General features: G+C 49.0%; 1 protein-coding gene across 8 annotated transcripts in view; it reads right to left on the bottom strand.

Moving 5' to 3' along the window:
* Positions 1 to 1,377: 1,377 nt before the first annotated feature.
* The window catches only part of PPP6R3 (protein phosphatase 6 regulatory subunit 3), a 125,207-nt gene continuing 103,644 nt past the window's right edge, over positions 1,378 to 22,940 (bottom strand). For all 8 annotated transcript variants that reach the window (XM_044943791.2, XM_025286839.3, XM_025286841.3 and 5 more), the window contains 6 exons: positions 20,514 to 20,635; positions 16,082 to 16,235; positions 14,637 to 14,743; positions 12,957 to 13,107; positions 6,760 to 6,879; positions 1,378 to 3,598 (listed from right to left, as the gene is read on the bottom strand). In XM_044943791.2, coding sequence (XP_044799726.2) covers positions 3,547 to 3,598; positions 6,760 to 6,879; positions 12,957 to 13,107; positions 14,637 to 14,743; positions 16,082 to 16,235; positions 20,514 to 20,635 — 706 coding nt within the window. In that variant the 3' untranslated portion in view covers positions 1,378 to 3,546. The remainder of the gene's footprint in view (positions 3,599 to 6,759; positions 6,880 to 12,956; positions 13,108 to 14,636; positions 14,744 to 16,081; positions 16,236 to 20,513; positions 20,636 to 22,940) is intronic.

The raw sequence follows: 22,940 nt of genomic DNA, 5'->3' as shown, positions 1-22,940 counted from the left end.
AACTAACATCTGTGACCCTCTCATGCACATGTGAAATGAGGACAGCCATCCATCTCATAAAACTGCTGTGAAGGAAAGTTAATGCACATAAAGCTTTTAGGACAGTGCTTGAAGATCTCAGTTTCGGTTAACAAGCGGAGAACCGTACAGGAGAAATAAAAACAGAACCACCCAACATCTTATGTCATATGGTATGAAACACCGTCAGCTGAGTGGCCCTCCTCTTCAAGCACATACAAGCCATCTCAGGGAATAAATTCAAAGGCAGCACTTCGTGCTGTTCACTAGGTAAGCGATGCAAGACTGGTAGAGATGGTGAGGGCAAAGCCCAGACACTGACCACTGAAATGAAGGGCTCAGCAGGAAAGGCATCAGTAAGGACAGGAACAGGAAGCAGACAAAGAAACTGAATCAAAGGAAAGGCTGGCTGTGGAGTGAGGCAAGCAACTCGACTCCTGGCCTGTCCCCGGGGTCCAGGAGCAGCAGACAGTGGACAAAGCAAGGGGCGTGGCTCTGTCCCGACAAAACTGAACACAGGTGTTGTGCCAGAGCTGGTACGTGAGAGGTAGCTGACCCTGAGGCAAAAAAATTATTAAATTCATCTTTCTGGAGTGAAGGCACCTGAGTTCTCCGGAGGTGCAGGCTGTAATCAGCTCAAACCCAGGCTCGAAGCCAAGATTTGCAAAGGCCAGTAGGTGACATTAGCAGCTGGAGAAGCGAGCAGGGCGTTCATACTAACACTTCATTGTTTTACATCCATGAACTCGTTGCTGTGGTTTTCCCATGTGACGGAAAAAGCAGCTGAGACAGAAAAGTTCTCCATCCTGTGTGGGTGGAGTGACTTGTGAGTATGTCAGTGCCAGCTGGCCCCGGTGCCCTTGGTGCCCTGGCTCTGAGAGCCTGGCAGGTCCTGCGGCGTCCAGGTACGTAGAGGTGTGTGTCCAGACTAACACAGGGGCCTGGTGACCAGCTGGCTCTGGGGGACGGGTACCAACCAGGGGAACACTTTCTCATGCAAACAGATGGGGAAACAGGGACAGCGAGCAGCTGTGCCGTGGCAGCAGCGTTGTGGAACAACTGAGAAGTTTCACCTCCAAGTTACTGCTGGGTCTAGATGCCAGAGCCCCAGGCTGAGGAGGCGCTAAACACGGAGGACATGCACAGCAGGGAAGACTCGGGCTCGTGGTGCTCCCGCCGTCGGCACCGACTGCTCTCGCCGTGGGGGCAGGGCGCGTGCAGCTCATCACCCAGCATGGCTCCTTCTCGCCAGCCCAGGATCACGTGCCAGGGAGCCTGACCCCTCAGAATCCGGTGGTGCGCTCTCACGGCCCCAAACCCTGTCTGGTTACTAGAGCCCAAGCAAGGTACAGAGAAGACTTCTGGAAACAAAGAACCAGGCTTTATTTTGTCGTTTTTTTTTTCTTTTTTTAAATACAGGTCTGGTATTATAGACATCTGTAGTCTTGCATTCAGTAGGGCCAACCCACAAAAATTAAAGTAGAAACTCAATGAGCATGTACTCGCTCCAATCCCTGGGGCAGGCAGACTCCCACTCTCAACAGACTCTGCACTGCCCACCCGTGTCCCTTCCCTGCCAGGCGAGATGAGCAGGACACACCCCAAGGAGAAGCCCCAAGGGCCCTTCCATCAGCAGCGGGTGGGATGAACAAGATGCCGGGTTTACCTTGGGAAGGTGCAGAGGCCGAGGAGATCCAGAGGGTGCGGGACTGTGCGTGCAGCCCTGGAGCCAGGCGGCCCCTGCAGAGCTCTCCACCAGGCCAGACCAGGGCTCGCCGGCCGCCGGCAGTCCCCAAGGTCGGGCCGCGTCGGTCAGCACCCTTGAGACCAGCGAGGGGAGGCCTGTCCTCTGGCGGCGTTGAGGGTCCAGGGGAGCGTGCTCGAGGACAGTGTCTTCTGAGAGGAGCTCCCGACAGAAAGGGTCCCTGAGTTGGTGCAGAGGCCAGCGTGGCAGCCCCACTGACTGTCCCAGGGCACGCGGCTGGCCCCACTGTCCTTGGGGGCTAGTCTGCCTCCGGAAACCTCACCAAGGGCCTCCACACCATTTACAGTGGAAAAGTAAACCAGAAATAAGGCATTAGACATTTGATTTTTTTTATTTCCATATGCAATGTAATGTTTAGGCACGCTGCTTGGGATGCTATTTCTAAAAAAATCGTTGGCCATTTTTCAGAATATCCTTTTGGTTTTAAATACTGGTCAGGAAAAACAAATGATGTAAAAATACGTGAATAATTTTCTATTACAGAATGAAAAACTGATTCGCATCTAAAAGTGCAAGAGGTGAAGTAATCTAACCCTTTCACCAGACGGTATGGCAATATGCGATATATTGCTTCAGCTGTTTGAGAAGGCTGTGATGTATTTTTATATCGACATAGAAAATTATAAATTACACTGAATTAGTATCCATAATCACTATATATGTACACAAACCAGTTCTAAAAAAAAATACACTGGTTTAGAATTTACGAGTGAAAACCTCACAAGGTACAGTAAAACAATGAACATGCTGAGGTGCTGGACTCTGATTTCTAGTTTAAAAAGACGAGCCTGTAAAATGAACGCACTCTAATTCCATTAGCAGCACGAGCATTTCCCCACTGACTTGCCTAATACGATTCAGGTATGTTACAGATGCAGATTGCTCTGAAATGTTCATTGGTGATGCTTGTTATTAACAAGGTAAATTTTGGTGAATGGGTTAAAAGGCAGATGAACAACCAAAACAAAACATAAAACAAAAAAAAAAAAACCCAAACCACAAGCCATGTACACTCCAAATATTCTAGTGTTTCACCTGTAGGGATAAACAGTTCAAGCAAACAAGACTTTAACAGAACATATGGCTTTACAATAACACAATTTATCAACTAAGTTGTAGCAATAAATACTTAATCTCTACCAATAGACTTACATTTTTTGATCCGTTTTTAAACAATACAGAAAACAGTTACCAATTAAAAACTGGTTATAAAAAGAACACCAAATATTTCTTATTCAAAATCACTTTTGTAAGTTAGAACAACCAAAATAACACTTAGAGGGCATTTCAATCCTACAACTCCTTGTCAACCTGGAAGAAAAATGAATTCAGAATTTTGTACAAGGTGAAAAATGTATGAAAACTGCCTAATACTTTGGTCACACTAATAATTGTCAAATAGTTATGTTTCAAATACAATAGATCTGTGTATTCACTTTTATAAAACTATTCTTACAGCCATTTTAACTATAGTATTACTACTATTATTACATGGGTGGCAAGATCTTATTTCACAGGCTACCCATTATTTAGAACAATACAATATAAACATACGCAAAAATTCTTGGTATTTGTCAATGTGCAACATTTGTACACGTCTGGGTTTCTCTGTACAGCGTCTTAGACTAGAATAGAAAGCTTGCTGGTCCTGATCCCTTGCAGAGTGAGTGCAGCGGCGGTGGCCCGGCGGGCTCCCCACGCAGCCCGGAGCCCCGCCCGCGTGGCGCCCGCAGCCCTCGGTCAGCAGCATGGGGGGCTCCTCATCATACGGGGCCATTGACCGCCGCGTCGCCCGGCACGCTCGGCTGCTCAGTCCTGCAGGGGGGCGAGAGACGGCCTCAGGACTCCCAGAGAGACCAACGCCGTGCCGCCCCGCTGGAGGGGGTGGACGACATCCATCAGAACACTGTTCAGGCGGGCCTAGAACAAAGCCTGCACTCAGGAGTCACCCCACGAAACGCTTCTTAAGTGAACGCTCCTAAAGCTCCAGAAACGAACCGCACAGCTCTAAGCTTTGGCTGGGGTTGACAAGGGCTACAGAGCAGCAGGTGCTGGGAGACCCTCCCCGCCTTGCCGCCGGAAGCACGGGGACAGAAGGGCCAGCGGTCTGCAGCCACTGTTCCCTGAGCCTTCAGTAGGTATCTGATCACCCCTCCTTCAGCACAGCTTTTCATGTTCCATACACTGCCATCCACATGAAATTTCACTTGGAAAAGCAGGATTCTGCTACTCAGAGAAGAGGTAGGGCAGGGGTGAGGGGAAACAAGAGAAAAGTCTGTCTTAAAAGGACCAACTTTGAGAACAAAGGTGTGCCCTGTAACACGTATTCCCATGAAGCAAAGGTCAGGGTAACGCTGGGGTGTGTGTGTGTGTGTGTGTGTCAGGGTAATGCTGGTGTGTGTGTCAGGGTAACGCTGGTGTGTGTGTCAGGGTAACGCTGGTGTGTGTGTCAGGCTAACGCTGGTGTGTGTGTGTGTCAGGGTAAAGCTGTGTGGGTGTGTCAGGGTAATGCTGGTGTGTATGTGTGTGTCAGGGTAACGCTGGGGTGTGTGTGTGTGTGTGTGTGTGTCTGTCTGTCTGTCTGTCTCAGGGTAAAGCTGTGTAGGTGTATCAGGGTAACGCTGCTGTGTGTATGTGTGTGTGTGTGTGTGTGAGATGACAGGGTACCCAGGATGTTCCTGCCAAAAACACAACTGGAGCACGTAGGAGACCCTTCGCGGTGCTCCCAACACTTTCCAGAGAAGACCCCGGAAAGGAAACAGTGCTGATGGCGGGCAGCACGAGGCCTCCTGACCCGGCGTCCACGCCCCAGCCCGTCAGTCCCAACAGAGACCCGTGAAGTCAGCTCCACACACACGGCAGATGTGACCCACACTGGACGCTGTCTCATTACGCCACAGAGACACAGGCCCTGCCTTCACCACCCGCGAGCTGTGTGATCTTCAGTACATTTCTCGACCTCTCCCAGCTTATTTTTACCCCCTGTAAAAGGGAGACGGTAAGTCTCCATAGAGATTAGTAGGACTACAACGTATGAAAATGCCTATCTACACACTAATGGCACAATACCACACACACTTGATCAACACTGAAAGATAACGTTTTGTGGCAACAGACATCTTTAAGTCAACAGTGCACCTAAAGCCTCGTGTTTGGTAGATGGACCCCCGAGGGTAAGACTGCACACTTAAGTCCCAAGCAGCTGTCTCCATCTTCAGCACCGCTTTACATACGCTGCTCTCGGAATGCGGCGTGCTGCATCAGCAAGCCTGCCTCTGTCCCTGTGGTCAGGAGTCCGCTTCCCAGAGCACCCCTTCTAGTCCTTCACCCGGCGGCAGGCAGTCTTCACGCCCCCGTGTTCTCTGTGGGTCTATCACCAGGACCAAACCGCTTCCCAGTGTGTGACGCCCCCCTCCCTCCCTTCCTGCTCCTCCGCCACCTGAGGCCTGCAGGTTGGGAGATGTCTCCAGGCTAGGAGAAGAACACGCAGGTTTCCCCTGGGACAGACACCCTGCACTTCAGAGCCCAGTAACTGCTCCCACAGGCCTGCCTCACTCGCATCAGAGAAAGCAGACCCAGGAGCCACGACTCCAGAGCAGGCGGGTTAGCTAGGTTGTAGGCAGCGCACAACATAAAGGAAATTTACAGGCAGACAGTGCGGAGATGGTGATAACTGATTGGAAGTCAGATCTACGAGGACCTCTGGAAAAACAAAGGAAAAAACTCCAGGCAAAAAATGACTTACCTAGTCCCTGAGCAGCACAGCTCAGGCTGGACCCCCACAGCTAGAGGGCCCCTCGATTCTTCCTCCCAAATCCTCCACTAGAGCCAACAGGTACAAGTAGTTCTTATAACGGACTCAGTTTATACAAAGTAATTAATTGCAAAAGCAAAGCCCTCATTCAAACAGTAATTTCCTCAAGAGAAAGAAAAGCTGGGTTTGCTACACAAGGAACAAGAGGTTTACGGACTTGTGAACCGAGAGTGCCCCCTGTTGGTAACCACTGGTTATACTACCCCTAAAACACCTGGATTTTGGGGGGTCAGGTGAGCAGAAAGCACGTCCCTGAAAAGGCTTCCTAAGGTTCCTCTATTCCTTATGGAAGGAATCTACAATCAAAAAAGGATATATTTTTGATTCTATATATATATATATACATAGGATATATTCAATATATATTGGATATATTCAATCAAAAAAGTTCCCTCTGTGCAGGGCTGAGCAGAGGTCTGTGTGGTCCAAGGCAAGTTCTGATGCAGCAGGAGGCTGTCCTGGCTTGTGGGGCCTACGGTGGCCCTCGGGGACCGGCGGAGGCTGGGGCTTGGCCTGTGCCTCCAGACCACTGGCTCAGGCTAAGCTTAAGGCCACTAGAGAGGGAACATTATACTGCAAATCCCTTGACTCTGCAGGGAGGAGCTTCATACTTCATTTGGACAAGATACGTATTTTGCAAAAATAAAACCAAAGAGGGACTCACATTAAGAGTTCAGAACACTGAGCTTACACACAGGGAGCTGCACTCTGGGAAGCCACCTGAGTGTCACGTGGACACATCTGCACAAGTGGGCACAGGAGCCGCTTGTCTTGGTAGCTGGGTGACTGCAGGACAGAGGGAACCCAATCCTGGAGGGGCTCAGTATCAGCCCCAACTTGGTGCCCCTTTGAGAAAAACAGGAGGGGGTATGCCAGAATGAGAGGCCCTTCCACCCCCAACAACTTCTCAGAGAACCAGTGACACTACCTCCAAGCAGCAGACGGTTTTCAGCTTCTGGGCTAGGAGGCGCGCTGTGACACGTGAGTTCTCAGCTCAGTCACCTGGCTGCCATCCAGGACTGAGGAACACCACTGTGCTGAGCAGTCACCGGTGAGCCGAGGACAGCTGTAACGGCCCTCAGCCCCAGGCCCGCGCCCCTCCCGGCTCCCAGGAGACAAAGCGGGGCAGGGCTGAGACGGCCGGCAGGAAGCAGGCACTCACCTCTGCTCTGGGCTGCTGCTGGGGGGCAGGGGGGCCACAGACTTGCCCTCCGCCGTCTCCGGGCTCTCCTCCACGTCCTTACAAGCAGCATCTTGAGAGGTAGACAGTTTTCCTTCCTCACTGCATAAAGAGGGCGACAGGCAGCGTGAGAGGCCAAGGTGGCACCAGCAGGCAGAGGATGAGGACGCATGCGATGGCTCTTAAGTCATGGTGGCCGTGGAGCCAAGCCCCGGGGCTAAGCATGCTCGGGGAGGGGGCGCAGGGGCCACAGACACGCCGGGGAGACCACGGAAGGGGAGGACCACACACGTGGGAGCTGAGAGAGGGACGATGTGATGCGGTTGGTGTCTGGTAAAGAACAGCCCCGCGGCACTGTACATACCGGTAGGATCTCAACACTCTGAGGCCAAGGGTGCAAAACAGAAAAAGAAATGGACAAGACTTTCAGAATACTCCTAAAATGAGGTATTTGGGGGAATACTACGTCCACGACTGCATATAAGCAAAACTGCAGGCTCGGAGAAGGTGTCAAATGAACCTGTTTGAAGGAACGAGTCTTCAGTTAAAGGTTTTGCGCCCAGGGCCAAGCCCCCCATCGGCTTGCTGGCTGAGGTCCCGGAAGCAGGAGGCCATGCAGCTGAGCCAGGACCAGCTTCTCGAGCCATCTCTGACAAGGCCTGAGAAGGACAAACCTGTGGCGGGAGAGAGCGGGAACAGCGGCCAGGAGTGGGGCAAACCGAGCCTTAAGGGGTCAGAGGGCTTGGGGACATGAAACACCAAAGGATGGTTTCCTCTTCAACGCTCCTGGTGTCTCCACTGTCTGGGGACTAGAAACTTAAGACTTTTGCCTATTCTGTCTGGATTTCCTGTTTTTTTTTTGGTGACACAATTCAAGACAGCACTAAACGGAGCTTGAGGGCAGCTACAGGTCCCACCATCCTTAGTGCTGGGTCCTATCTTCAATCTGCTTGTGAGAAACCTCATTTTAGGATGACTTCTGAGTGGCTTTCAGATGGCTTGGGGCAATACATTTATGGGAAGGGACCTGAAGTCTAGCCCATTCCTCCTCCTAATTCATCCCTACTCTCCATTCCCTGCTCAACACAGCTATGCTGATGTGTTCCATGCCTGTTACCTTCATTGTTGTAAAATGTACAGTCATTTTACCCATGTGGATTCTGAGACCCGTGACTGGCCGTGAATCGCACCCTCCCTGCACTCGGGACGGTCCCAGCATAGCTGGGAGCTCTGCCTGCCCTGCTAACTGGAGCACAGCACCCCGAGGCACCCACCTCCCGTCGCACAGCGCACCTCGCAGAGACCAGAGCCTGGACACACAAAGCCACACGGTCGCCCACTGCCTGCCTCCGGCCCAGGGGACCCACTCGGGCCCCTCTCAGGCTTCACACCCAGGACTGGAAAACAGTCATCTTTCCAACTACAAGGAAGCCCCCACTGCCCCCGAGAATGACTGCCCCGGTCAGCATCCACCACGAGCAGGGCCTTGGGGCTCCTGCGGCCCCACACCCACCGACACTCACGCTCCCCATCGTTCCCCTCCTGCTGCTCTAGTAAGATGTGTGTGAGTTCTCAGAATCTGAGTTTTCCTTCTTTTTGCCCCTTTGGGTTTCCTTGTCTATAAACTGCCTGTTGCTATTTTTTGCCCATTTTCCGATATGGGTTTTCATTCTTTTCCTTACTGGTTTGAATATTAAATGCTAATTTCTGGCTGATTTAGAACTGTAAGCTTTTCCCCCTTAATCTGCCATCTGCCTCTTAATTTTGTCTACAGTAATTTATCAACCAGAAATTCTTCACTGTGATGTAACCCAATCCTATTCTCTGCGTGAGGTTTACGCTTTTAAAGGCAGTTTGTTTTGTTTTGAAAAAGCAGCCCTTTACCGCCCTCGGGTCAGAACACTGTGTGTTCTTCCACCCACCGTGAGACTGACCACGCCACTTAATCCCAGTACTGCATGTTCCCATCTGGAAAGTGGGATGGTAACCATGGTGCTTTCAGTTTTAATCATATACAACTTTTTTTTTCCTCAAACGCTTCATCAAAAATGTCAAATGATTTCTTCATTCTGTTAATATGCACCAGATCACCCAGACAGATTTTCTAATGTTGAACCATCTTTACAATTCAGGGATAAACTAACGGATCATTATGAAGTATTTCTGGTATACCTTAAGGATGCTGAACCATCTTTACAGTTCAGAGATAAACCGATCATTATGAATTTTTTTTTATACTATTAGGTTCAGTTAGCAGATATTTCACATAGGATTTTTGCATTTAGTTTGCCTGTAAGTGACATAAGCTGATCATTTTCTGTAATTATCTTCATCTGGTTCTGGAATTAGGTTTTCACTGCTTCATAAAAAGGTCCAGGCCGTTTGGGCACTTTTTCTATTTTCTGTAACAACTTAGGAATTGATAGATTAACATGTAGCATGCAGGAGCAGCACTGGGTCATCACCGCCACTGACATAAGCCTGGCCCCTGAGTCAGTCTACTTTTCCTCTGCAAATGCCTTGTTTGTATCCTCTGTCAAATTGTAAAAGTTATTTATTGTCTCTTCCTTTGATATTAGGTTCCTCCTATATCCTGTGTGTTTCTTTGCTAGTTATGACTTGTCTTTTCTTTCATTTTATTGTGTCTTTTAGAAGATTGTCTTTCATACCTATACCTAGAACAGAGGTTTAACTTGTTCTCTTACACGGATATTTACAATCTATCAGTCCCTTCTCTCTTCACTGTCACCTGACCACGTCAGTGTAGGGTCTGCTCGCACAGCCCTGCACCACGGCCATGGCATCGTCTTAGCAACAGTGAGCCCTGACAGCTACCATGGTGAGGCCCTCACTCTCCTCTTTACAGTGATCCTGCTCTTCACGGCTCTCCTCGGTCTTCTCTGAAAATTACAATCAGTTTCTCCCTTTCATAAAAAACTCCATTGAGATTTTGAGGAGAAATCCATTGAGAAGCAATGCCAAAGTTAGCGAACGTGCTGTGAAGTCACTTCAGTCGTGTCTTGACTCTCTGCGACCCTACGGACTGTGGCCCACTAGGCTCCTCTGTCCGTGAGATTATCTAGGCAAGAACCGGAGTGGGTTGCCATGCCCTGCTCCGGGGGCTTTCTTGACCCAGGGACTGAACCCACACCTCGTGTGTCTCCTGCCCTGGCAGCAGGTTCTTCACCGCTAGTGCCGCCTGGGAAGCCCTGTTGGCAAACATGGTCATCAGCAAACTATAAAAGGTCTTAATAACGCGGATAACCACGATGGTGTGGTCACTTACCTCCAGCCAGACATCCTAGAGTATGAAGTCAACTAGGCCTTAGGAAGCATTTCCATGAACAAAGCTGGTGGAGGTGATGGAATTCCAACTAAGCTGTTTCAAATTCTAAAAGATGATGCTGTGCAAGTGCTGCACTCAATACACCAGCAAATTTGGAAAACTCACCAGTGTCCATAGGACTGGAAAGGTCAGTTTTCATTTTCATTCCAATCCCAAAGAAGGGCAATGCCAAAGAATGTTCAAACTACAGTACAACTGCACTCATTTCACATGTTAGCAAGGTAATCAGACATGAACTGAGAACTGTCAGATGTACAAGACGGACTTAGAAAAGGCAGAGGAACCAGAGATCAAATTGTCAAGATTCTTTGGATCACAGAGAAAGCAAGGGAATTCCAGAAAAACATCTACTTCTGCTTCATTGACTATGCTAAAGCCTTTGACTGCATGGATCACAACAAACTGTGGAAATTTCTTAAAAGAGATGGGAATACCAGACCACCTTAACCTGCCTCCTGAGAATCCTGTATATGGGTCAAGAAGCAACAGTTAGAACAAGACATGGAACAACAGACTGGTTCCAAATTGGGAAAGGAGTATGTCAAGTCTATACACTGTTACCCTGTTTATTTAACTTCTATTCAGAGTACATCAAGTGAAATGCCAGGCTGGATGAATCACAAGCTGGAAGCAAGACTGACGGGAAAAATATAAACAACCTCAGATATGCAGATGATACCACCCTAATGACAGAAAGTGAAGAGGAACTAAAGTGCCTCTTGAAGAAAGTGAAACAGGAGAGTGAAAAAGCTGGCTTAAAACTCAACATTAAAAAACTAAGATCATGGTATCCAGTCCCATGACTTCATGGTAAACAGAAGGGGAAAGAGTGGAAACAGTGACAGATTTTATTTTCCTGGGCTCCAAAATCACTGCAGATGGTAACTGTAGCCATGAAATTAAAAGACGCTTGCTCCTTGGCTATGACAAAAGCTATGACAAACCTAGACAGCGTATTAAAAAGCAGAGACATCACTTTACCAGCAATGGTCCATACAGTCAAAGCGATGGTTTTTCCAGGAGTCATGTACAGATAAGAGAGTTGGACCATAATGAAGGCTGAGCACCAAAGAATTGATGCTTTTGAATTGTAGTGCTGGAGAAGACTCTTGAGAGACCCTTACACTGCAGGGAGATCAAATCGGTCAATCCTAAAGGAAACCAACCCTGAATATTCATTGGAAGGACTGATGCTGAAGCTCTAATACTTTGGCCACTGATGCTGGGAAAGACTGAGGGCAGGAAGGGAAAGGGTCAACAGAGGATGAGATGGTTGGATAGCATCACCAACTTAATACACAGGAGTTTGAGCAAACTCTGGGCAATAGTGACGAACGGAGAAGCCTGGTGTACTGCAGTCCCTGGGGTCACAGAGTCTGACAAGATTCTGTGATTAAACAACAAGGAAACACGGTACTGATGTCTCCCCCTGTGCATTTAGGTCTTTCGGTCTCAGATACAGACAAGGTTTAACTTTTCATTTAAAGGGGAAGGGGCACATCTAGGACATCTTGTGCTGGCTTCTAAGATGCAATCGACTTGTGGGTGTATTCAATAAACTTGCTAAACTTTACTGGCAATTTCAATGTTTACATACAGGTTCCACTGGAATTTTTATATAGCAAGTCATAAGCTACAAATAACCTGCAGTCCATGGGGTCGCAAAGAGTCAGACACGACTGAGTGACCGAGCTGACCCTGCAAATAAACAATAACCATTTTACTTCTTTGGAATCTGTACGCCTTTTATTTACTTTTATTTTATGCTGCTTGTGCTAAGACCAGCAGCACAGTGCTGATGAGAGGCAGTAACTGCAGGGCTCACTGTCTGTCTTGTCTTTGAAAATGTGTATTTCTTCAAAATAATGTTTCACTGTTAAGAATTGAGTCTGCTGTGGATTTTCAGTGGACACTTTTATCAGTAGCTGCTTCTTATTCCTAGTTTGTTAAATGGTCACAAATAGCTTTAATTTTTATCAAATGTTTTTTTTACCTACTGAAAGTCCAAAAGATTTCCAACCTTTTATCTATTAATTACCATCAGTAATCTTCAAAATGCTGTAACATCCTTGTATTCATGAGATACACCCTTGGTCATGAGTTAAAACCACACTGCTAGATTCGGTTTGCCACCTCGTAACTTTAAAGTATCTACATACAGACCCACACGTGAGCTCAGCCCACAGTCATCTCTCCTTTCATGCTTTGTTTCGCGCTGGCTTCTCTAGCTGGGATGCGTTATTCTTGTGATACGAAAGGGTCTGTGTAAGGTGGAGACCAGAGCTCTGAGCACCGAGTTAGCTGCAGTCTATGGGTTTTGGTAGAACCTTTTTCACTAGTTTTTCAGCTTTGCTTTTAATTTGCATTATGATTCCTTTTTTGACACACAAGTTTACAAGTGAGGGTAATTTCCAAATATGTTTTTGTACGCTATCATTCTGTCATGAATCCTGCTGGCTGCATTGTATCTGGAGGAAATGATCTGTGTAAGACCCAAACTTATGGTTTAGATGGTCCCAGCTTTGTTGCCTGTATCCAATTCCTGTTTCTAGAGGTATGTCGTCAGTTCTTTAAACTCATGTATTTTGAATCCCATCAGTCTTCTCAACCTTTAGTCTTCAAAATACTATTCAAAGGGGAAGGGCACAGACACGGAGAGAGCCAAACTCCATCTCTTTGTTAAGACTTAATACATTTAATGGAAATAATAGAATGATGTCAGGCTAATGTCTGAATCCACACTGGAACCAAATTACAGACATTAGTATTTGTGGCTTCTCCTCCACCACCCTCCCGACAACCTGAAGCTGCCAGTATGACCGAGCCTGGTTACCTTTTGAAGACCGCAGTTTCTGTCTTGGCATCTACAGTGAGGCTGAGAGTTTCCTTCATGCCGCCATTCATCACTGTCTCAGTTACCTTGTCTGTACTTTCTGCATCCTCCTCGCCGTCGGAGCTGGCTTCCATGGCCACACTGCCTGGCGCTGAAAAGCACACACAGCTGATGGTCACGTGCATCAACACCGACTAGGACCTGCCGCCCCCTGTGCAGACCCTCCCACCCAGCGCCACCTCAGCTGTTTGGAGACAGAGACATGAGATGGTCTGCCCGCTGCTGCCTCTTAATGACGCCCATGAGACAGAAGCTGCAAGGGTCACTGACTACAGCCTAGGACCAGCTAGACCACAGGTCTCCCTCGCTACCTGTACACTCAACTGTCCTCAGATGACTGCCCTGCCCCTCACTTCTCCAGCTGCCAGCACAGGGCAGAGTAGGCGGCCGAATATTCTGTAGCCACAAGCCACCATTCAGCCGGCACTGTTCTCGTTCACCCTGTGCCTCCCGCTTGTCCACGGCTCAGGTCCTGTTTTCCCTGTTTGCTAAATTACCCTGCTGCGGTTCTCTGTGGGTCATTTTTGGTCCTATGAGAGGGAGTCATGTGGCAAGCTGCTGATGAGCATCTGAATTCACACCTGGCCTCAGAGACCAGGTCAAACCACCCAGCCTGGGCCTGAGTTTTCTTATGAACAAAACTGGAGGTGTTTGAACCCCCTTACAGAACTGCTCAGGGATAAACTAGGTCATCTGTATACAATGTAGCTCAGACAGTAAAGCGTCTACCTACAAGGCGGGAGACCCGGTTTCAATCCCTGGGTGGGGAAGATCCCCTGGAGAAGGAAATGGCACCCCACTCCAGTACTCTTGCCTGGAAAACCCCATGGACGGAGGAGCCTGGTGGGCTGCAGTCCATGGGGTCGCAGAGTCTGACACGACTGAGCGACGTCACTTTCACTTTTCAGAAGAATGACAAATGCAACACTCATCTCTGGGTTGCTCCTCTCCCTTGCCCCTGGGCATCCCCCTTGCCCCTGGGCTCTTGTGCCCACACATGCACCTGCATTTTCTGAGAACTTTTTGTCTCTTCCGTGTCAATCCCTCCTTCTCACCCCTTCACCAACTTCCCACAGCCCTAATCATGAGGCTGGAAACAGTTCAGGGCCCATGCAAACTACACCTGCCTATTCTGAGGAAGACAGCCACTGGACAACCTCAACCATTTCACCTGTTCATAAAGATGCAAAGAAATAAACCACCACACAGCCTGAAATGCACCCAGACAGCACCCCCCAAGGAATAAAAGCACCGGGTGCAGCCAGGCCTGGAGCGCCCACGCAAGTGCTGGTCTCACTCCCCGGGTGCTGCAGGCCAAGACCTCGTCCTTTCTGGGCCCGTTTCCTTTCCTGTCTTGAGGGGACTGAACGACTGGCAACTTAGATACCTTACTCTTTCTAGGATCAGCATGCTGTGGTTCTGGAATAAACACACAATTGCTTTTCGCCCAAAGCCCTGAGGATATCAGACCCACATCTCATTTTCCTGGGTCCTTTGAAACCTTGAACTTTTTTAGAAACCTGCTTTGTGGACAAAGACAACTGCCCAGATCTAGGGAACTCAGCGTCACGTTCCAGAGTGAACACCAGCCAGGACAGCGTGCGCCGGCCCCGAACCCACCTTCCGGCTGAACAGCCAGCGCAGCCACGCTCGGCGTCAGAGGGTCCATCGGCTCAGTGCTGGTTTCCATCTCCACTGGGGAATTACTCCTTAAAGAATCTTTAGTACTTTTAGAAAAGAGAAAATTCAGAAGTGAGCAGTGGGAGACGGCCCTCAGGATCATCATTCACAGAAAACCTTCGAACACTAGTTTCAAATCCACTGTGGAGACACAGCTGGTTACAGACTCCAAGAAACACAAATGTGAGTGTGGACGGCAGAGTGGAGTGGCAGATGAGCCGGGGTGGGAGATGTTCTGTTGGGTCAGCAGGGCAGTGACACGAGGACTTCTCGGAGGTTTCCAGAGTCTCAAGATGCCCCCAGCCCTCAGGCTCACACAAGCACCAAGCTCCCGAGGTTGGGACAGTAGCGCATACCCTGTACACTATCAACTGTATCTACAGTTCCATTTTTACAAAACTCCTATCACCTCTAGGCAAACTGCCCAGAGGGCCTGGCCCTGTTGATGATGTTTAATGAGACAACATGGCCCATGCACAAGGGCTTATAAAGCGAAGCAGTTGCTTCAGCAGCATTCTCAAGTAACCATAAGAGCAAGAGGCGGAAACCTGGCTGCCCTGTACCGGAGGAGAACCAGCATCTCCTTGTATTTTGGAGACATTTTCCATAAACCTCACTTCACCTCTGAGTAATGGCTCACTGCTATTATCAGAGGTGCTATGAAGCAATGTGGGTTTTGGTCTCCTCTCCTGATCTGTCTACAATGGTAACTGCTAGCTCACATCAGGTTGTTTTCTAATCTTTGCCATTACAGCGACTATTTAAAAACATGTCTTGTGAGAACAGGGAAAGAAAGTCTTTCAAGTCGGGGGGTGGTAACCTCCACCCCATTTTTTTCAGGAGACAAAATGAAACAACAGTAAGCAAATCAAAATAAGTGTAAGGAGACATGAAATACATGGTTAATACTCAAAGCTGACAGTATCATTCAGGAAAACTACAAAATGATCAGTTGCTGTTGCTCAGACTAATGCAATTAACAAGACTGACAGTCACATCTGACATACTCCTAAATTTACAGTGCTAGATTAGCTCCAAGCAGAATGTACGTTCAGTATCATCTATTAAACGCAAGGTACACGCCGCGTCTCCATAACACTCTCCACAGAGGCGCCCCTCAGGAACTCCCGGGCTCCACGGTCAGCACTCTGCCCCTGACTCCCTGGGCCATCTCCTCAGCCCACTTTATCATCCACTCCTCCTCCCAGCTCACCCAGGAGGAGAGCAGGGAGGAAGAGGGTGGTGCTTCCTCGTAACTCAGAGCTGTGTCTACATCCCCCCCCCGTTGATTTTTCAATCTTGTTTAAGGCACTGTATTCAACTGGGAACATGCTTCACGCCCGGTTCTCAGGTGGGAAGGATGGGAGAGCCGCGCACGTGCTCACCTCAGGGAAGACGTGAACTCTGAGAAAGAAGCCCAGCCTGTCTCCTTCGTCGGCATAGGCTCCTCCGTGCTCCAGACGTCAGACCCCACAGAGTCTAAGGGAGCACCATGCGTCGTCTCCATGGGGACATCAAAGTTGGCTGACCAGTTGGGTGCTAAAAAGGGGAGGAATTCCACTTTGAGAATGCTTCAGTAATTTAATGTAACACAAGCATTTTTCAAAAACAGATGTGTAGTGGTAAGTAAAGAAAAAAGACTGCAGGTGTGGGGCAAAGGGTATTCTAACAGACTACTGGTGGGAGTGGATAAGCCACAACCACATGGAGGGCCATTCGATAACGTCTATTATAAAACTGTGTGTTTCCTTTGATCCCTTAGCAATTCCCCTTTCTGTGATTTTTTTTCCAACAGCAATTAACACACAAGGATACAAAGTCACACAGAAAACAATACACTGATATTAATTTCTTGACTCTGACAAAGGCACCAAGGTTACATGAACGCTCGGAGAAAGATGGGTGCAGGGCATACAGCCACTCCCTGACAATCTCTGCACCTTTTCTGCAAATCCAAAATTAGTATTAAATCAATAGTTTTTTAAAAGCATGTTAGTACTCAGTCACAGTAAACTGGGAACAACCTCAAGGCGTCCCACCCACCCCCAGTCCACAGTGGTGCTTCTCACAGCTGCCCTTCACCTGAGCACACATAGCAGCGGGCTTCCCGTGACACGAGGAGCAATACAGACTTAGTCTCTGCCCACCCCACCGCCAGTCTGAAGTGACAAAGGTTTCTGTATCTAATGAGAAGAGACTGGGAGCTCCTGGAGAGCATCAGGATGGGGACTGGAGGAGTGGGGCAACCAAGTGCTTAGAGGGTTGGAACTTTTGGCCCTTCCCTACCCCCACCCCCCAACCTTCTAGAAGGGTAAGGGGCTAGAGGTCAAGTTAATCACTAATGACCAAAGATTTCACCAATCATGCCCCCTTAGCAAGGTCCCCATGAACACCCAAGCTGCAGGGCTTCAGGGCTTCTGGGTTGGGGGACAGAGGTGGCAGATGAGACTCCACTGGGACCCAAGTTCCTGCCCGTGGGACCCTCTGGACCCGTCCTGTTCATCTGTAGCCTTTAATATATCAACTGGTAATGGTAGGTAAAGGGTTTTTCTGAATTCTATGAGCAGTTCTAGCAAATAATCAAACCCAAAGAGGTCATGGGAACTCCCAGTTTACAGCCAGTTGGTCAGAAGTACCGGCCGGGGGTGGGGGGCGGGCAGCCGACTCGCGGGGCGGGCGAGCCCTAACCCGTGGGCCTGACTCAGACGGTCAGTGCCTCGGCTGAGCTGTGTGGGAGACTCACACATTTGGTGTCAGGAGTGAAGTTCTGAGAGCAGAGAGGAGCTCTGTTCCCGCTGGCTTGCTAGGTCCTGCAGGCATGGGAGAGTGCTCAGAGATGGGGGTGGCGGGACCGCGCGCCCTGTCTGTGCTGTTCCTCTCTTGCTGTGGTCTGGGTCCTGCCGGTCTCTGTCTCTGTTTAAATGTCGCCACCCGAGGTGTGTCCCTTCAGACGAAATCAGGTCTGCTTGCTCTCATCACACACCGTGCTGTTCCTTCTCAGTACCCCATGCTGAATGCCCAAATCCTTGCTGCGGACGAGCTGGCAGTGGGGACCACCGCTCTTTATCAGGGATGCTCTCTATCACAACTGGAGGCTCCAGGCTGTAAGGAAGGAATGCTAGGCTACGGGATCCGCGAGCTACTTGGGGATGCTCCTCAAGACAAACGACCAAGAAGGACCTGTGTGTAACCGAAGTGCTCCAACCTACAGACCTTCCCGGGACTCCAGGCAACTTACTCAGCTCCCCTGGGCTAGCTTTCCTCATCTTTTCACTTCAGATAAAACCATCCACTTAGTCCTGAGGGTTAAATGAGGGCCTCATCTAGCAGGTACTGAGGGAGGGCTGTTTCTGAGCTTCCTGCCCTCTGGTCTGTGTACCAATGCGGCAGGGCGACATGGGCTCTGAGAAGAAATAGGACCTTAATGTCTGAAAACCTCACCTGCAACCTCAGAAAAGTCAAGAAAGTGAAAGTGTTAGTCACTCAGTCATGTTTGACTCTTTGCGACCCCACAGACTGTACCCTGCCAAGCTCCTCTGTCCATGGGATTCTCCAGGCAAGAATATTGGAGCTTGTTGCCATTTCCTTCTCCAGGGGATCTTCCCGACCCAGGAATCGAACCCTGGTCTCCTGAATTGCAGGCAGATTCTTTACCATTTGTCACCTCCAGGGAAGGTGACAGGTATTTCTGCTGCCCACCATATGCAAAGTTCTGGACTCACTCCATCCAAATAAACTAGGCTACACAGAAATGACTGTTGTTAGTCATTTCCTATTATCATCGTCCCAGGATAGTCTTTCCCAGGCTACCTCCTCAGAATTACTCTAACATTAACTGTTGAGAAACTCTTCTCAACAGTCAAGAAAAACTCTGGAAGAAGCCGCAGAGATTAGGTGGACGGCAGAAGCTCTCAAGTCAGAGGCTGAGACAGCTCAGAGCCCTGGAGGGGAGCACTCCCCACCCCTGGTCCCACCTCAACCCCAGCTGACCTGCCAGTGCAAAGAAAGCTTTCCCAAGCAGCAAGGTCAGGAGGGCTGAGACCTGCGAGGCCATGCCCTGTGGGTGAACATCACACCCCCGCCCTTTGTCTCTCCCTGTCCCCACACCCAGCTCCAGAGACGCCACGACAGTGGGAGGGAGTCACACCAAGTGTACGGTCTCTCCCCAAGTCACTTATCACCCACTCAGCGACCTCACAGGTCCACAGACTCCAAAATACCACTCAGCCTTAGGAAAGAATAATAAAATCCTGCTACACACTTGAACATGGATGAACCTGGAGGGCACCATGCTAAGGGAAGTAAACCAGTCACAAAAAGACAAAACACTCCATGATTCCACTTAGGATGAGGTCCCTAGAGGAGTCAAATTCAGAGATAGAAGGTAGAACAGTGGTGGCCAGGGGCTGGGGGAAGGGGAGTGGCGAGTGCTGTTAATGGGTATAGCTTCAGCTTTGCAAGGTGAGAAAGTTCTAGAGGCTCCACTGCACAACAGTGTGAATACACAACACTACTAAACCACACAGGTGAACACACACACACACACACACACACACACAAGCTGAGAGCTCAGGGCCTCTGGCCGCCTGCCCCCGCTCCTGATGAGCCCCCGTCGTTTCTCACGACTCACACTGAGTCTCGCTGCTGGTCTTCCTATCCCCGAGCACACTTTCCAATCCAGCTTTCACACTGCTACCAAGAGTAATCATGTCGAAATAGATAAGTAACGGGATTCTTAGTAAAATCCTCAGGAGGAGGATTACAACCTCCAAAATAAAATTCTCCTTCCGGCCTCTGGCCTCATCTCCACCATCCCACCCTTCCTGAGCTGCAATCACCAGCGGCGGGTCCCTGTGCCTTCCTAGGAGCTGTTTTCCTGCAAGCAGACTCATCCCTACTTGTCCTCAGGACACACCCTGTCCTCTGGGAGGGCTCTGCAGAGGCCTGGGGGAGCGGGGCCCGCGTTCTCCCCACACTCTCTATCTGCTCTGAGACTCCGAGGCCCTGGAGGCCCTGCCTGTGCCCCAGCTCCCGGCACACAGCAGGAACCTGACACAGGCCGGCTGGTGTGAACGGCGTCACGCCCTCCTGAAGGTGGTGAGCCGCGAAGGAGAGAGAGTACGGGGACCACGCGGGGTCTGCTGGATGCCTGCCGAGCTCCGAGGTCACGATGAGTTTGAACCTGACCCCCCCGAGTGGGGTTTCAGCCTCTAGAATCGAGGCATAAAAACCCTCCCAGGCAACAGGAAGCACTGTTGGCCTGGAGGAAAGCCCCGGTATCAACCTACACGGCTACTTCATGTGAAAATTTGTCTGAACTTTTAGGCATTAACAGTATTTTTCAAAAGGCCAGTCAACTTAAGTGTTCTCAGCAAGTGGTAAAACATAAATAAGCATTTAGCTGGGAAAATCTTAGGATTACAGGATTCATAAACTGTGAAGACCCTGTTTAAAACTGCTCTGTGAGGTACTTCCTGTGGTTTAGGAGCACTCCTGATTCTACAGTCTTCCCTCATCTTCCCAGAAGCTACAGTCTCTCCCCTTCTGCTCCGGTTCCCAGTCCCTGCAGCCGGAGGATGGACCTACAGATGTGTTGCTGTCCTCTACCCAGATGCACACAGAGGGCTTCCAAACCATAGAGACACCCTCTCATCAAAGGTGTGACTGGTTCCTCCCGTCAGGCCCGGCCCCCGAGACGTAAACCTCCAAGGGAACTCAAATGACACCGTGTGCTCCCACTTAACTACCCTTCAGAGGCTGTCCCAGGCTCTGGGGCCACCTCCACACACAGCGCTGACAGAGAAGGTGGCGACTTACGTTCGCTCAGGTCTACCTCCATTTTGTCCTCCGTGTTGGCACTGCTGGATTCAAACAAGTCTTGTTTTGCTCCATCTTCTTCCTCAGAGTCTGTACTTTCCTCACTGTCTGTACTCCCCGAGCTAAGGAGAAACGTCCAAAATATTACTGCTGCACATCGGCCCCCAGCTAAATCCAGGGTTCAAAAGACATCCCACACCAAAACACTGTGCTGCGCTTCACCTGGGTCCCACGTGCCTGTCACTGTCAGGACTCGCCCCACCCGGGCACCAGCAGCTACCAGTGGGGCTGTGCTTGCAGACTGCTGGGAAACCTTCCAGCTGCCTGGTGTGGAGGTGCCCCCTGGTGGCGAGAGTCCGCACTTCCCTCACGACCAAAGATGCTGAGCTGCTTCTCACGTGCTCACCTCCTGTTCTCAAGCATCTTTAGCCTATTTTACGGAGAAGGCAATGGCACCCCACTCCAGTACTCTTGCCTGGAAAACCCATGGACGGAGGAGCCTGGTGGGCTGCTGTCCATGGGGTCGCTAAGAGTCGGACACGACTGAGCGACCTCACTTTCACTTTTCACTTTCATGCATTGGAGAAGGCAATGGCAACCCACTCCAGTGTTCTTGCCTGGAGAATCCCAGGGACGGGGGAGCCTGGTGGGCTGCCGTCTATGGGGTTGCAGAGTCGGACACAACTGAAGTGACGCAGCAGCAGCAGCCTATTTTAAAAACTGGGTTGTCTTTTCTCCTTACTATAGAGTTTTGAGAGTTCTTCATATGCTCTACATTAATGAGATAGATGATTCACAAATTTTGTCTCTTAGTGCATACGCCTTGTGCTTGCGTTAACATTGTCTTTTGAAGAATATCAGTGTTCAATTTTGATAAAGCTTAACTTACCACAATTTCTTTTCACGTATAGTGCTTCTGGTGTTCTATTTCAGAGATCTTGCCTCACCCAAGGTCACAAAGATTTTCCAGTACTAAAGTTTTCTAATTCTGTGTTTGATTCTGACATAAGATCCGTTTTTGGTTACTATGTATACATAGTAAGTGTACAGAGACCAAGGCCATTTTCCCATATATAATGTCCAGCTACTCCAGCTCTATTTCTTCCGATGCCTGCCCTCTCTCCACTGGTCTGCCTCTGCACTGCTACCGCCAATCAGACGTCTGTGTGTGTGTGTAGGCCTATTTATGGGCTCTCTATTCTGTCCCCTGATGTACCCCTGTCTTAACTACTGTACCTAGAAGTCAGCCAGCGTTAATACTGTTCTTTATGAAAGCTGTTTTGGCTATTCTAGGTCCTTTGCATCTTCATATAAATTAAAAAATCAACTTATCAACAGCTACCAAAAAACCTGCTATGATTTTGTTTAGAACAGCAATGATTCCAGATCAATCCAGATCTGGGGAGAATTGGCATCGTAATAATACTGTCTTCCAAATCATAAACATTTATCAAGTCTTGATTTCTCTCAGCTGTTCTTAGTGTATGAGCCTTGCACATCTTCTGTCAGATTTGTACATATCTAATATTTTGATGCTACTTTGAATAGTACTATTTAGTAATTTTAATTTCAATTGTTGGCTGCAGTATGTAGAAAAACAATTAGACTGATCCAAGATTGTGCAATCTTGCTACACCCACCAAACTATTCTAGGAGTCTTTTTGTAGATCCCAACAAACTTTCTACATAGACAGTCATGTTGTCTGTGAATAATGGTAATTTTCACTTTTCCTTTCCGATCAGATACCATTTATTTCCTTTTCTTGACTCACTGCACTGGCTAGCGTCTCTAGCACAATACTGAAAAGCAGAGGTTAAGAACAGGCACCCTCATATTGTTCCCAGTCTTGGGAGGAAATCATTTAGTCTTTCACCATTAAGTGGGATGTCAACTGGTAGGTTTATGCACAAGCTTTAAACAAACTGAAGACATTCCCTTATCTCCAGTTTGCTGAGCAGCCCTACCAGGAGCAGATGCTGAACTCAGCCACATGCCTACTGACTTTCAAATGTTAAACCAAGTCTGCACTGCTGGAATCAATCTTGCATGGCCATGATGCACCAATGCTGCCGACATTTGCTAAGATTTTTAAAGGAGCTTTTGTACCTGTGCTCTTTTCACACCATATAATGCAATGCCAGCTTCTGGTATCAAGTTACAAGGAGGTGGCTTCAGACAGTGAGACGGATACTATCCCCCTCCTTTTCAATTTTCTGAAAACTTCCGTAAAAACTGCTGTGATTTCTTCCTGAAACATTTGGTAGAATTCACAAAGTTCTCTGGACCTTGAGTCTTTGTGCGTGTATGTGAGAAGTTTTATACTAAAAATTCAACTTCATCAGCAGACACAGGACTATCTAGGTTATCGTTTCTCTTTTTGGTTGAGGTTTGGTAGTTTGTGTCTTTCAAAGACCATCTAAGTTGTC

The sequence above is a fragment of the Bubalus bubalis genome, chromosome 5 (assembly GCF_019923935.1).
Source record: "Bubalus bubalis isolate 160015118507 breed Murrah chromosome 5, NDDB_SH_1, whole genome shotgun sequence".
NCBI classification, from domain to species: Eukaryota; Metazoa; Chordata; class Mammalia; order Artiodactyla; family Bovidae; genus Bubalus; species Bubalus bubalis.
The sequence above is the reverse complement of the archived record's forward strand: the minus strand, read 5'-3'. Positions and strand labels throughout refer to the sequence as shown.